Genomic DNA, 15,544 nt, shown 5'->3' with positions numbered 1-15,544 from the left:
ATGGAGCCTTGTTATTAAGGGCTTTGTATGTTAGGAGAAGGATTTTAAATTCTATTCTGAATTTTACAGGGAGCCAGTGGGGAGAAGCTAATATGGGAGAGATATGATCTCTCTTGCTAGTTCCTGTCAGTACTCTGGCTGCCGCATTTTGGATTAACTGGAGGCTTTTTAGGGAATTATTGGGACATCCTGATAGTAAAGAGTTACAGTAGTCCAGCCTGGAAGTAACAAATGCATGGACCAGTTTTTCAGCATCACTTTGAGACACGATGCTCCTGATTTTTGCAATATTGCGCAGATGAAAGGCAGTTCTAGAGACTTGGTTTATGGATGACCCAACGGACAGAGTCCAATGCTCAAAAGATGATGAAGGGTTCAAGGAATTCGGTATTGTGGCGATATTCTGGCTATTTAAAGTTCAAAAAGAAGCAAAGTAACATGCACTACCATCTGAAGCAGTGCCATTCTCTAGAGCAAGCAAGACTTCACAGTCCCAGACCCAAGCAAGTGCTGATGGTCCACCTTAAAACTACCAGTATGGTACCTGTGCAACAAAAACAGACCATAACTGAGATAACTAAGGCTTTATTTTGTATTACCTATTTTATTTGGAACTGACCGAAGAATTTAGTTGTCCATTTTGTAACACCTGAAGCTTTTGACTGGTCAAAATTAAGATTTTAGTTTATTATATATTCCCATTTTATATACAGTATTTGAAATACAGTTGTACAATGTTCTACAGAATGTTTGTCATGTTCAATTTCTGACAAAAAATAATATTTAAACCAAAACTTACCTATGTTCTTCATATCTAATGTAAGAGTAAAAAAGAAATAGTGATTTGATTTATATTGTGATATATTTCAATATCAACTGATATGAAAGCAATTATTGTGATAAGATTCTGATTCTGAAGATTTTTTTTCCATTATCACCCAGCCCTATTTGGATCCTTACTAGTCTTGACTTGTTAGAGAGAATGTGCATATATTCATTTATGTTTTCCATACCTGAGGGCCGTGTTCGGTCTGGTTCCTGGAGTGAGATCCATGACCGGGCTGGGGGCTGCTCTGTTGGCACTGAGCAGAGGGAAAATTGGTTCAGTGTTTATGACAACATGAATAGTGAGGTCACAAGATGACTTCAACACAATTATGAGCAAGTGTTCACTATGTCCCCATCTATATATACTGATCAACTTATCTTTTGGAACAATAATAACTGGCAATATGCAATTCCTGTTCTAGAGTCAAAGCTGCCAGAGAGACAGGGAACTCACTGCGCTTGATAGCCCCTGCCAGATTGTCTAACAAGTAGTTGAGCAGTCTCCTCGTGCCATCAGGTTCCTGGTAGAGGCTCATAATTTCTTGTGCAAGTGGGTTTCCTGGAAAAGGAAAAGTAAACCAGGCTGAATCATCACTAAGAGAACAATGGGATTTCAAGGCTAGAATGGCTACAAAAAGCACTGATTAGCCACTCACCTTTCAAGCCCAGTGTCTGTAACTGAAATAGTTTCCCCAGTTCAAATGGCAAAACCCGCAACTGGTTGTTATTTAAAAGCAGTTCCCTGTGAAGGGCATGGGAGAATTTGATTATCAGAAACCGGTCCTCGTGAGAAACCACCATCTTTACTGACTCTACAGAAATATTATTTATCACACTGCTGTCATTTAAATTGAAACACTGCAAGACACAGACTTGAAATATAATAAAAATCCAGAAAAAAAGTAACAGATATTCAATGAATCTATGATTCACCGAAAAACTCTCGCTGCCATGAATGGCACTAATGTGTAGCATATGAAAGCAAAAATCAATTTCAAACCTGTGACAGCTTCTAATTTCCGTTGTGCCCAAATTAAGGGGTAACTACAAAGAGAAATCACTCACCTGAGAGACACCATGTTGCCGAGCTCTGCCGGCAGGCTCCTGATCTTATTGGATGAGAGATCCAAGTACACCAGGTTGTGTAGTTTGGCAATGTCTGGCGGGATGCGTGACAATGAATTGTCACTGAGGTGCAGGGCAGTGAGGTGGGTGAGAGACCAGAGGGCTGTGCTGAGACTCCTTACTCGGCCTACAGAGGCAAAGAGAAAAGGACACACACAAATGAATTAAGTCCCAGCATTCCACTATTACCCCTTTGCTCCAAAGATAAAAGAAACATAGAAAAAGCGTTGCCCACTGGTGTGAATGGATCAATGTGGGTTTACTAATTTCATAATGATAAAGACTATGCTTGAACATCATCAAAGGGCTGCATTTAAACAGGCAAACAAACTCATGTTAGGTTACAGATGATGTAACCCACCATGCTGTGTATTGGGTGTGAAACTACTTTGCAATGACCCATTTTAAATCCTTCAAAACCCAGTATGGGACTACAGATTGAATAACTGATCAGTACATCAACAGAAAATCAAACTGCAACAGGTCTGATAATTAATACATACAATCACTTTTGAAGGAAACATTCAAATTTGGTTATAAACTGGTTGTGTTAGTCTTATATACTAATCAACTGAGTGTCTTTGGATTTATTGTCAAATGAAAGAAATCGGAAGATGTGATCTAACACTACTTTTAGACATGATTATGTGCAAAGAAGAAACTAACTAGCAGATGACACTAATCCTCAGATGCAGCTTTATATGGGAGTTAACATGTGCAGGAGCCTCAGTAGCAGATCTGTCTTATTTTAACAATGAAGATCCAGCAGATATGTGTGCCCCGTAGTGTGAGCAGCAATACAAAAATTACATTTTAATTGAGGAAACACATTCTATTATGATCAGCCTCTATAGCTATATCAAAAGATGAGTGCGAACAAATTCAATACAACCACTTTGACTAGGACACAAGAAACTCCCCAGCAATACCCACCGCTGATTTCCAGCTCAGCCCAGTATGACTTCTTCCCGTTGGCTGCCTCCTCGCTGGACATAATTGTGTACATCCGCCTTGGATCCGGCGGGTCATATTTTTCCTTGGGCATTCCTATAACACTGCAAAGATAACACTGATTTTAAATTCCATTTCATGAATAAAATGAAGGTATCCCAATATGCCATCAACTGTAAATCAGTTTAGTAATTTTGACCTGAAACTAAAGCTGGAATACTCTAACGTTACATCAGGTTAGAGGTGATATCGCTACCTCATCAGGTAACAATATCTGCACAGATTTCTTTGTACTCTTCTACCATATATAAATACATTAGCAAAAAGGGGGTTTCATCGAGATGGGGTTAAAGTTGCCATCGATCGTATAGAGCTAATACAGTATAATTAATCTTCCTATGAAGTTACATAATCAACATTAAAATTAGCGACGGGGATTAATATTTTTCATGCTAAACTTGGCAATTTCGGTTGTTCACAAATATATAGATTAAGTTTAAAATAGTCAAACAGCTCTAAATGAAACTCCATTATTTAAACTAGCGAAACAGCTAACCCTAGCTACGGCTAGCCGATTTTTCCTCTCATTGTCGCTAGCTGATTAGCCTAGCTTAACCTAAATATGTAGCTATCAAACTATACATAACAAACGCTATATGGCTAACGCTAACTGTCAAGCCCTAAATAGCTAGATGAAAGACAAGTTGGTGAAAAATTACCAAGCAGGCGACTTAAACATTCTGCCCAGTTGGGTTAGCAAAAAGATGCTAAAGGATAATAAATGAACTGTACAATTGTTGTTTACATAATAGTAAAGCACTGACTTGCGCATTAACACTAGGCCACGAAACAGGGCATTGCTTAGCTGACGCTAGCTACGCTCCAGGAGCAAGAATCACAAACGCTAAGATAAACAGCAAGGAAATGAGCTCACTAAGCTCCACAATGCTGGGTTTGCAAGCAATTGCGAGCTATTTAGCTTAGCTTGATTTAGCTTGCTGGCTACAAGCTAACAGAGCCCAATTATTCGAATTCCTATTCAAATAAGTCACAATCCTTCGGAAAATAGCCACAGCGCTTTGAACATCGAAACAAGATAATGGTGAAATGAATGAAAATACTTCAGATCTAGCAGGAAAGGTTCAGTTTTTACCTGCAAGAGCATACCAAATCGCGAGGACGACTGCGTGCTCTTTTGTTTTCTAGCTACTTCTCACCCGTTTCCGCTGCTGTATCATGGCGACTGTCAGGATTTTTTTTTTCTATGTCGATAACAGCGCTTCATCCTATTGGTCAGCGTATAAACGATCCAACCAGCTGTTGAACCAGAGTAAATAAAATCCTTGACAGATGAGTGATGGATGAGATGGGTAGACATCATACCACAGTTTAATATACTGTAGCTTATTCAGAAGTTATGCACAGTTAGACTAACCAATTTATCAATAGTTGTGTAGTCTATCAAACAGGTGATGTAATGGTTGGATTTGTATGGACATCCAAGGGAGATCTGCTCAATGACACACAAACATTAAAAATAAGAGAAGCCAGATATTAATATACTTTGATTTCATAAAATGCAACAAGGCACAGCCTTTATTCGAAACACTAACAGTGCAAACATACAAAATTATAAATATTAAATTAATCCATTGATTTATAGTTCTTTCCAAATAACAGTCATAAAGTTTTTTCTTTTTAACAGTCAACATTGACAGACATCTAGCAGGTGATCCTGTAGATACGAGAGAGATTCTTCCACATGGAGAGGCAAGGGTTCGCCGAGGTCTGCTCGGGATCTGGACAGGAACACATCTATAGCTTCTCGAATGGCCTCCTTTGATACCTTATCCTCGGCCCTGTAGAACGCCATGCCAACTCTGCCACTTTGCTCAGTGACTGCATTGTTGAGACAGCCTGGGGATAACAGATGACAGAAGTCAGAAGTAAACCAAAGGGCTTGGGAGATACACTGAGTATCTAAAAGGTTTAGATAACCTACAGTTGGATGTATTCTCCAGCAGAAATAACACATACTAAAATAAGTGTGTAAATGCCAGTTACCAAATATATCAAAATATACTTTCACTTTCATGAGAACAAAAATATTCTAATACAGGTATTTTGAATTTAAAAAGCCCATATATAAATGCAAAAGCACCATGCAAAGAAATGTAAAATCATGTAACAAGTCCACCACTATCAAATGTGACAAATAGTATAAAGACATACAGAACGTGATTCCACATCAAAATGAGTGACAGGAAAAAAAGAATAGCATTAAGTGGAAAGGAAAAGACATTTGACTTAAGCTCTTGTTTGATCTTTATAACATATAAGTATGAACTTAATTTCACCTTCTTTTATATCTGCAGTCCAAAAGAGTCAAATACAACAGTATAGTACAATCCCATATGGCATCACACCACATGCATATTCACTGAAGCTGGAGGTTTCTCACAGGCTCCAAGCACTGTCAGCTACCTAGCAGCAGGAAACTGGCAAGCTTATCCGCTTGGTATACAGTAGGTCTTTGATTCTGATAAGATATTCCAGCTTACCTTTTCTTCTTTTAAATGCTGAGTAACAATGTGCTGGACCATGGTGTATATATCAATCAGTTATTTTATCATTTTAAACTAGATCTCCACCCATTCCACAGACATTGCCGGAAATACTGTTGAGCAGTGTAGTGGTATTTGATTTACTGAACTCTCACCTTTCATTGCTTTGTTGTAGCTGAGCAGCAACATCCAAAGAAGATGGACCAACTCTTCCCATTTCTTCCACCTTTCAATACCATCCTGGAGAGTACAGGAGTAGATCAGTTGCATTTAACAGCTGCTTGTTGTGGCCAACTTCTAATTTTTAGATTTCATAAAAATCATGGGCAGGTGTCGTCCTATAAACATATGCTAAATTTGTAATTAGGAAACAAAAAATTGCCACATTTTCTACATATTCCCACAGCCAAAACCTTTTTCTGATACAGGTATTAGCAGATTATAAATCGGGTACATACGTAAATACTACAACATCTGTGAAAGGCCTTTCTGCCAAAGTCTGATATTCACCGTAGGGTCTGGTTCCAGAGTGCAGTTCTTCAGAAAGTGAAGCAGCAGACTTAGCGACATAGGCAGAGCGATTTTCAGTGGGCATGCGTAGTCCAGCAGATGTTCCAACAGCTTATATTTCAGCAGGCTGCTCTGCAGGCTCTCCAGCAACAGCGTTCTGGGTGTCAGAAACAGGTCAGTCAAAGACAGCTTGAGAAACTGGAGGAAAAGAGGCAGATTGTGCCACTGAAATCACTATTAAAAATTTCAGTAGTTAATAATTAAATACTTTACTGGTATGTTTAAAACAATGTTCAAACATTTAAACAATCCATTTTAAAAATGACTGCTAAATGACTAACTAAATTCAAATCATGGGGGGTAACATGCATTGTAACTATGCACATAGGTAAAATCTTGTTCTTGATTTCTCTCGAATACTTTATATTGTCTTGTTTTAGGTATTTTTGAGTAGTTTATGAGAAATCCTCATGGCTGAAATACAGGTATTTCCCCCATTGTGGGATTAATTATGGAAGTAATATTCTTGTCTTTGATTTCTTGATCTCTCTCGAATACTATATCTTGTCTTCTTAGGTATTTTGATTTATTCTCAGGGATTAATTGTGGGAAGATCATTCTTGTTCTTGATTGTCTCTCAAATACTATATTCTGTTTGGTTTTAGGTACTTGGGAATTTGTTTCTCAAGATGTATGGTGTGTGTTCTTATGGTGTCTTGTTGCTGCTCTCTATTGCTGCTGAAACACAGGAATTCTCCCATCGTGGGATGAATAAAGTCCTACCTACCCACCTAAAATTAGCTAAAATGAATGAAAGAAAAAAAAATCCTGTCTAAATACAAACCTAAATTTTTGTATAGATTTGCTTTAATGCTGACAGTTTGGTTTATCCACACTTACATTTAAAAAGCTTCTGATATTTAAAAGCACTGATACGTTCACAAACATCATCTTTAGGATGACCATCCCACAAGGCACTCGCATGAATTCTCACAGCTAATTATTGGAAAAGGTAAGCCTATCAATTACAGCAAGTAAATGAAAGAAAATAAGTTCTCCCTCTAACATTTCAACTTTGCCTTAAAGGTGTATATAGAAACCTCAATTTTCTCTCTCGTTTCTCCTCCTCACCTCTGTGCTCGTAAAGAGTCACTGCTGATGAGCATATGGAAGAGCTCCTGTGACAGCTTGGCAGAGCTGAGAGCTGGAGAGCGGTCTACCTCCAGAGCCAGAGACAGCATCCTCTCAAAGATGGACACCATTCTGTAGGAGAGGAGGGGTGGGGCTTTTTTAACAGGGTTTATCAACGTGAATGCAATAAAAGAAGGAAGAAAACAGTCTTAATGGTACGAAATGCATATAACTCAGCGAGGTTTCGTTCTGCTCAAGAACACATCTTTAAAAAAAAGTTCTCTAAGTTTTCTTTGTAATTCACCTGATTTGCTCATCTCTCTTTCTGCTTTCTCCAAGAGCTACAAAAAGCCACTTGATGACAACCCTGGAAACAAGCAAAAAGAAAAAAACATCAAGAGTGTTACTTTCACAAGTGAGCATTTAAATAGAAGCTTGGATTAATTGCTATCCGTGTACTATGTTGCGATTATCACCCTGGCATGGGGCAAGTTAAAATATTTTACCTTATATGCAGTGCTGTAGCCTTTATTATTGAAGAAAGTTATAATTTTAGCAGTTTGGTCAAATTATCTGGCTTCAAGGACACCAAATATTGGCAACCTGAAAAAACCGTTCACGACAGAATGCATGTTTAAGGTCTCACAAACCTGGCTATTGACAGGCTGTGTTTACACCTAATTTCCCAAAGCAGCCATGAGTTTCACTGGCACAAAAGAGGTGTGGTTTTTGGAAAACATCCACACACATGCAACAACAACAACAAAGGTAGAGTATTTAAGGTAAGATGCTAGTGTTTAATACACATGGGGACATTTTGTCATCTCAGTGGCAAAAAGCAAAGTAAAAGGTATATAACTTTCTAAAAATGAGTGTGCAGAAATAATTTGTGCATACGGATTACATGTTTTGATCTGAGCTCAAGAAAACGTAAATAAAATTAAAACAAAGTGTAAATGACCATGATGTACAATGAAAGGGAAAAGCTTTGGTTAAGACCAAAGTTGCCCCCTAGTTGTCAAACTCACTTGACTTGAGGGAAGTGCTGATCACATGACAATGTTGCTTTGGCAATCGAGTGGTGGAGGTCCTGGATAGAACGTTTGGCTTGGAAGTCATCCTCCAGTGTCTGCACAACATACTCCAGGAGCATGCGCACAATCTCACACCGATATCTCTTTGTATGGTCAAAAAAAAATCACAAAAAAGATGTCCAGCTGTAAATACATCTGCATATTAGGGCAAGAAGTAACACTAGTAGCACCAGTGATATCAGTAATGCAACACTATGTTGGGGATGACCTTTAGTGCTTCCAGAAGATACAGTATTAACAAGTGAGAAAGTTGTTTTATTAAAGCACAACATGGATATAAAAAACAACTAGGTGCATCTATTATTAATATTCCTCAAATAAAACAGTTCAATAGAAAATTGTATTACCATCTCTAAGTGTAATCCAGTGCTTAAAACCAAAACCGTTAACATTTAAGCTATTTCCAACAAAAATCTAGTATGGCCTTGTTCAACAATACTAATCATACAGCATATACATTCACTTGGCAGTTTATTGAGAACACCTATCTAAGACTAATGTAGTCTATTATAACAGCCCTCCAATAAATCCTCCCTTCATGAAGGTGATAATGTCAAGTTTTTGCTGTAACTGTTGCTTCAGGATGGTATGATCATTTTGGAGGCTGTATTTTGTGCTGCTGAAAGGTACTGCATTGTACAGAGAGATGGTCCTGTTTTTAACTTAGCCTCATTAATGTAAATTGGGAGGACAAAAAAAGAAGAGTACCACAAACTGCATCTTAATAATAATAATCATAATAATCATCATCATCATCATCACCTTTATTTGGCTAAGTATGTTACACACACAAGGAATTTGTTTCTGGTACAGAACCAAGGCAGCCATCTGTGACGCCAACTTTTCACCGATGGCTCTAACCATTGGGGGCAACCTGGGGGTTCAGTGTCTTGCCCAAGGACACTTTGACATGTGGACCGCAGGCTCCGTGATTTGAATCTCCAACCCTCTGGTTGGGAGATGACCGCTTTATCCACTGAACCACAGTCGCACCCAAAATGATCACAGAGTTGTATCAATTCCTCTCTAATAAACTGCCAACTTTAACCCACTGTTTATTAGCATGTTTTACTGCCTGGAGTAGTACCTGATTAGCCATGACTGAGGTCAACAACTCCCAGTCCCATGGGACTGTGGTTTTATCAGCTATGTGGTGTCTGCAATCAGAAAACAGCTTTAATCTCTGAATCCATGGAATTGGGAGAGAGAAGATGGAAGATACAAGTTTTAAATCAGAAGGGCTTAATACTTCACTATTTAACTCTTATTCCTATGGTTCGCTCACCTCTGCGTTCTCATCAGCAGATTGAAGGCCTGCACACATAAGTGATGTGGACACTGTATGTCAAGCAGAATGCCATGGAGTAAGTGAGTAGTGATATCTCTAGGGGGATAGTAACCAGGCTGTAGCAGGTCAGACAAGAGCTGCAAAGTGCCCTCTGGATAGTTCTCATCAATGGTACTGTAAACAAGGCTCAAGCTCTGACGGCATAGCACCTCTGGGGGTCCAAAACCTTCCTCTTCTGCATCATTCTAAAAAATAAAAAAAGAAAAAAAAGAAAAGAAAGAAAAATGTTGTACAATCAGCCAAACTTATAATCACACACACAATGAGTTAATGAGGAAGGGAAACATACTAATATACAGTGGGGAAAATAAATATTCAATATGTCAACATTTTTTTTATTAAACATATTTCCAGTGCAGCTTTTATACTTGATTATTATATTATACACGAAATTAGGACAAAACATTAGTATTTATTCAACCAGGCAAAATAGCTAAAGAAATCATAACATTCCAATCAATAAAAAAATGTCAACTATTAGAAGTTCTAGTTCTGATAATTTTAATGACTCCAATTATCATCGGCAAGAGAGCCAACTAGTGAAATCTCCTGGTTTAGTAACTTTTCTTATTGCATGTTCAGTCCTTTTTTCCTGTGCCATTCCTAATTTTGAGTCGCATACTTATTTCCCCCACTGAAAAAAAATCAGGAGACATGTCTCTCACCGAAGCATGAACTGGTCCAGACATTATTTTCTTAAGTGCAACTAGGCACACATTATCCCTGTCCTCTTTACTGGCATCCCTGAAATCCATATCAAATCTGCTCTCTTCGTTAAGTTCTTCTCTGTCACTCCACTCTTGCCAAAGGAAAGATTCTGGACTGTCAATTCCCAGATCTCCGTTACATGTTCCAGGCCCACATTCTTCTTCCATATCCTCAGTTTCAGACAAATGGGGTTCACTAGGGATGCTACTGCACAAGACATCAGAGATGTCTGAAGCCCCATCAGCTTTAAGGTCCCCCACTTGGCATACAGATGCATTTTCAGCTGGTGTATGTTCAAAGATGGCTGTTGGGTCATGTTTCATAACATTCTGAGTTATGGGGCTTGAATGGGACAGAGAATTGAGGTCAAAATGCTCAGAAGGGTTCAGTTCATTAGTAGGAGAGCCGGACAATAAGTAATCAGAGATGATTTTTCTTGATTCTTCCTCGTCTAATTCCAGTTGTTCCAGGTCAGAGCAGAGGATTTCTCTTTGTGCTTTACTGTGAGATGAAGATGGCGATGTTGGATAGGAGAGAGGCATGGATGGCTCCTTTGAAGTTGTGACAGAGCAAGGAGGGTCAGCTGGGCTCTCTTGCTGCTGAGGTATTTTATCATGTAGCTGTTCACATCTGTTACTGTTCTCTTGTTCCTGTGCGAAAACCGATTCCAACATTTTAGGAGAAGGCTCATCTAGTGAATGCTCCATGTGATGATTTGGGCCAGTCAGCCTCAGATTACTAATGCATTGTGGTGTTTCACTGCAATCTTCAGTTAAACAGGTAGAATGCAATGTTTTCAGTTCCCTGTAATGAGTATCAAGAAAAGGCAAGCGATTCAGTTTTACACCTGCTGTGTGATGAAAAGGAAGTATTTCAATGGTCTGTTTTTGGTCTTGTGTTTGAGAATTTAAACATCTTCGCTTTGGTATTAGGTTACCATAGCCCTGCTGTGGTGCAAAAAAAGCTACATCTCTTGAAGAGCTTTTCTGAAGGTTAAAGTCTTGTTTTTTTGAGGATACATTTTTATTTGTACTTTCTCTTTTTATTTGACAGTCATGTGGTGGCAAATTCTCTGTGTCCTGTTCAGTCCGACAGTCTACGACAGTCTCAGTCAAGTCTACCACTGTGGCTGCTGTGGAATTTTGTCTTCTGCGTATCTTCAGGTCTGGAAGAGTCCATTTAGGATCTGTGAGGTCAATATAACGCTATTCAGGAAAAGAAAAATTGAGAAATACATCAATAAATGTTGTGGTTCCTTGCATAATTACATATAGCTTTTGATTCTCTTTATTCAAACAGGAAGTTGGAATCTCAGTTCAAAACATTAGAGTACATGTCTTCTCACCTAATCAAAATAATAATAATTGTCTGTCCGAGACAATACATAAATAAAAAGCACACACAAAAGCCATGTTGTCAATTTACGTTAACTATGATTTTCAGTTACCCTTGTGAGAGGAGGAAACTGTAGGAAACATAAAAAAAGCTCAAATCTCTATTTACCTTTGTATTCCTGACCAGTAAAGTAAAATTATCATGCTGTCATCTTGTGCCCAATGTCTCGTATTTGTAGCCCTGATATATTTTAAGCTGAAAACCCGCTGTTTTGGCGGTAGGGTGATGTTACAATTTAACATGTACCTGAGGAGTTATAACTTTGTCTAACGTTAGTCAACCGTTAAAAAGTCTTCTTTAACGGTTTAACGGTTAGTGCTCCCTTTTACATCTATGGCCGTATTAGGTAGATTACGTTACGGTTGATGGTAGTTTCGCGATTGATTTTCCACAAAATATTACTATACTATTACTATATTTGGAGATATAGTAATTTATCCAAATTAACATTTACTTAACCTATTCCTAGTTGTCGATAATATGGCTAATGTTAACAAAAAAAACGAACGAGAAAAACATAAAATCACGTTTAACACCACAAACGATAACGTTCATGTTACTGTAGATGCATAACGTTAATAACCAATGGACACTCATTTATCACATGCTAGCCAGTGTTAATGCTGTGCTAACAGGCCTGACATTCATTTAGAGTTAACTGTCTTAGTAGGACGAGATAATAAATGTAGTGTCTAAAAAGAAGGTAACTACTTTTGTACTGTATTATAACATGGGCAGGTCAATGACACTTTGGGAATCAACGTAATGCTACCAAATGACATTTTCTTCAAAGATTAATGCAAAATTATCCCTGTTACTGTAGCTCGTTTTGATACGATACCTTTCCTTTAAACAAAAACTGAGGAGAAAATAAAATAACGTACTGAAAACAGCGTTGGTGAAAAAACTGCAGCTGCGTTTTATCCGGTGTTTTCTCGTTAACAATGACTGCAGCGTCCCCGTGAGGACGCTAACAGGTAGTGTAACTGGCTAGCTAGCTACAGTAAGCGGTAACGGTAATCTATAAACTTACCGGAGGAACGTTTGCGCTCACGACGTCAACATCAACTCGCACAGCACTGAGAGGCAGTGGATCAGCCGTAGATAAAACTTTATTGTAGGTGCCGACAATTTCCACATCGGAGTCGTCTGAACTGAGCGAGATCGCATCAGCCATCTAACCTCATCAGTCATCGAACCTCATACGATACAAAAACTTAAACCAGTTCCATGAGTCGCCACAGTCCTAAAGAAAGCTGACTTTAATCTGTAATTCCCCATCGGTAGAAAACATAAGACGGGTCGTTCCGTGATACGTAACTTTGGACATTTCCTTATTAAGATCGCCAGTTACATGTGCCTGTTGTCGGTGGTTTTGAGATTATCTTCATAGTTCACAGGACGTTGCCAGTTACGCTAACCTATCTTAAACTTCAACTATCTCAGAATATAAACTCAAATGACATTACGCCCTTATGCTGGTTTTCTATTCTAACATCAGTGACAGCCCAGGTAAAACCGAAATTTCATGCTTCCTGATTTTTGCTGTCATTTTTCTTCTATCGTATGGCGGAACCCAGTCAGCTATTAAGTTGCCAGTATCGCTCCCTGCTGGACTGGAATGTGAAGTCCCAACCTTCCGCTAATAAATCGGCTTACTTCAATAAAAAGTAGCCTAATGCCTAGGATATTTTCGGGGGGAAAAAACAGAAGAAACGACAAGAATGAACTTCCGCGTTTAAAACAGTATACACATTTATACATGGTACAAAACACACCGATAATTTTCAAAAAAAACCCCATCAAATTGCAGTGTTTTAGAAGCCTCAGTACATGTTTGGATTTATAATCTACCATGAGATAAAAGTGGTGAACACGCAAAATAAACAAAATATATAGGTGGGGTTCGATTATACCAAATATGAATTATACTAATTAATTTCAGGCATTTCATGGTGAATCTCAGGACTTGACCCAGATTGACAGGCACACCAGATAGCTAAACAATAAAATGAATGATAGCTGGAGGAGTGATGGGTGACAGCATCAACGTTGTCATCAATAACACATGGGCTTTGCCTACCAGGACAAAATGTCTGCTGTAAAAGACTTCTTAAATTTGCAAGATTTTGAATGTCTGAAAAACTGATATATTGGCTTAAATGTCAACTTTTTCTTTTACTATTAAAACGATGAGCAGACATGTCAACAAAATATGAAAAAATTAAATGGATGTCCTTTAACAGTATTTCTTTTCAAAGCAATATTTTGTTTTGTATCTTGTTATTTAACAATTCACAATTTGGTAGTGGAGTGACGTGAATAAAAAGCTTTATTTCTGATGGAACAAACTGAAAGAAATGAAAGTGTTTTTACAAGTGTGAGTTCATTGTGTGTATGTCAATAAGTGACTGCCATGCAGAACTTCATGGCAGCTCATCTAATTTAAACTACCATATGCCAGATGTTTTTCAGACATTGTCATGTCCTAACTTGGTACTCACATCTAAAAAAAACACAACCTCATACCTCCCTATCAAAAGGCAGTGTGTTTTGTTAGAATATGTAGTCCCACACCTGACCACTGGAGTGCATTCTTGTTGAGCAAAAGATTTAGACATTTGACAAATTTGTCCATATACAGTACACAAGGCAGTTTGTAGAAATCACATATCTGGTTATTCTTCATAGGATTTCACCTGAAATGCACAGCTATGTACAGCTCAGAGTAAGACCTGTAAGGCCTTATTCACCTACACTTAAATTTGCACACACAAAAAGGCTAATGTATTTTGTCTTCTCTTGCTGTTTGTTTGGGGAAATGTACATTTTTATTCTGCATTCTCAAGTATTTGGATGAAAGAAGCTCTTAACCTCAGATGCCTCCAACCATTACAACATGTCAGGAGTATCAGGCAGGATGAGTCATTGTAGTCAGATATACACAACCACCTGACACCTATTCATACTTTATTACACTTTATCAGGATGGTTGTAGAGAGAAATAAATAATTTGTGTGTATATACTGTAAGTGGTCGTGGCTGTGTGCTTACGTCTGTGCACACCAGTATTGTAAGAAAACAGCTAGGGAGGAGTTGTGGGCCCAATTGCAGATCACTGTACCCAAAATAGCAGATGCTTAAAAAGAGTCCAGGATGACAAAATGAGCAGGGAGATTCAGAAGCAGAGTAAGTCTATAACCAGGGGTTAGAAACCAGAAAAATGTCCAAGCTGAGCAATAGAACAGACAGGCAAAAATTCCAGATGCCAGAAACAGCATCTAGTTGCTAGTGTAAAGATTTAAGAACAGCAATGACGTGTTTACTTCTCCTGGTTCTTGTTTTTAGAAGACCAGACAAAAGAACATTACACTAATCCACCCTGCCAGAGATGAAGGCATGACTGAGCATCCTGAAATGTTGTCTGTGTGTGACTGGTGAAACTCAGGCCTGAGGCAATCAATTCACTAAGATTTCTAACTAGTTTTTGTGTTTATTGTTTACAATTCAGCTGGGCAATGATTTTCACTATTTTTTTCTTGTTGTAAAAAACCTATTTATGTCTTGTCTTTATTTAATTGAAGGAAATTTAATTAAATTCAGGTATGTATTTGCTCTAAGCACTGACAGAATGAGTCTAAGGGGCCACAATCACTTAGAGAAATAGCTAATTCTGAGTGTCATCTGGATAACTGTGATAAGCATCACTGCTGTCATGCATGACTTGACCCAGCGGGAGCATGTACAGGCTGAACCAACAAATGTTGAACCAATGAACCAATGTTCTGAACCAACCGAGGACTGTATCTGATAATCCCACCCACTTTCCCAGTCTGTCAAGAAGGATTTTATGGTCCAAAGTTCAGCGGCTGTACTAAGATTAATCAGCA

General features: G+C 38.4%; 2 protein-coding genes across 10 annotated transcripts in view; both read right to left on the bottom strand.

Moving 5' to 3' along the window:
- LOC109973146 (CCR4-NOT transcription complex subunit 6) overlaps nt 1-4,206 on the bottom strand; it is a 12,727-nt gene extending 8,521 nt beyond the window's left edge. Inside the window, exons 1-7 of one of the 4 annotated variants that reach the window (XM_020622517.1) lie at nt 4,058-4,206; nt 2,887-3,008; nt 1,894-2,080; nt 1,485-1,570; nt 1,283-1,387; nt 1,014-1,082; nt 800-814 (exon numbers count right to left, since the gene is read on the bottom strand). In XM_020622517.1, the coding sequence (XP_020478173.1) occupies nt 800-814; nt 1,014-1,082; nt 1,283-1,387; nt 1,485-1,570; nt 1,894-2,080; nt 2,887-2,998 (574 nt within the window). In that variant the 5' untranslated portion in view covers nt 2,999-3,008; nt 4,058-4,206. Of the gene's footprint in view, nt 1-799; nt 815-1,013; nt 1,083-1,282; nt 1,388-1,484; nt 1,571-1,893; nt 2,081-2,886; nt 3,009-3,623; nt 3,665-3,728; nt 3,963-4,057 lie in introns of those variants that run through there. The other 3 variants (XM_020622514.1, XM_020622513.1, XM_020622515.1) reach the window with 3 other exon arrangements.
- A 266-nt stretch (nt 4,207-4,472) lies between these two features.
- simc1 (SUMO interacting motifs containing 1) lies at nt 4,473-13,737 on the bottom strand. Of its 6 annotated transcripts, none has more exons than XM_020622507.1 (10): nt 12,688-13,731; nt 10,217-11,464; nt 9,489-9,736; nt 9,291-9,360; nt 8,138-8,286; nt 7,414-7,476; nt 7,110-7,241; nt 5,979-6,135; nt 5,624-5,708; nt 4,476-4,821 (listed from the first exon to the last, which is right to left on the bottom strand). In XM_020622507.1, the coding sequence occupies exons 1-10, from the start codon at nt 12,829-12,831 to the stop codon at nt 4,610-4,612; spliced, it is 2,508 nt and encodes an 835-aa protein (XP_020478163.1). In that variant the 5' UTR covers nt 12,832-13,731; the 3' UTR covers nt 4,476-4,609. The 6 variants fall into 6 exon arrangements, with proteins under 6 accessions (XP_020478168.1, XP_020478163.1, XP_020478167.1 ...); XM_020622511.1 differs by having other exon boundaries at nt 10,217-11,063; nt 12,688-12,765; XM_020622510.1 differs by lacking the exon at nt 12,688-13,731 and adding an exon at nt 12,539-12,677.
- Between the last annotated feature and the right edge of the window lie 1,807 nt (nt 13,738-15,544).

The sequence above is a fragment of the Monopterus albus genome, unplaced genomic scaffold, assembly GCF_001952655.1.
Source record: "Monopterus albus unplaced genomic scaffold, M_albus_1.0 scaffold282.1, whole genome shotgun sequence".
NCBI lineage: Eukaryota > Metazoa > Chordata > Actinopteri > Synbranchiformes > Synbranchidae > Monopterus > Monopterus albus.
The sequence above is the reverse complement of the archived record's forward strand: the minus strand, read 5'-3'. Positions and strand labels throughout refer to the sequence as shown.

Excerpts from the sequence above, each read along its gene's own strand:
- simc1 (XM_020622507.1), bottom strand. The coding sequence starts at position 12,831 with ATGGCTGATGCGATCTCGCTCAGTTCAGACGACTCCGATGTGGAAATT. Across the intron at positions 9,737-10,216 it reads CTGGACCAGTTCATGCTTCG|AATGATGCAGAAGAGGAAGG; the intron begins GTGAGAGACATG and ends TTTATTTTTTAG. Across the intron at positions 4,822-5,623 it reads CTACAACAAAGCAATGAAAG|GCTGTCTCAACAATGCAGTC; the intron begins GTGAGAGTTCAG and ends TGTTATCCCCAG.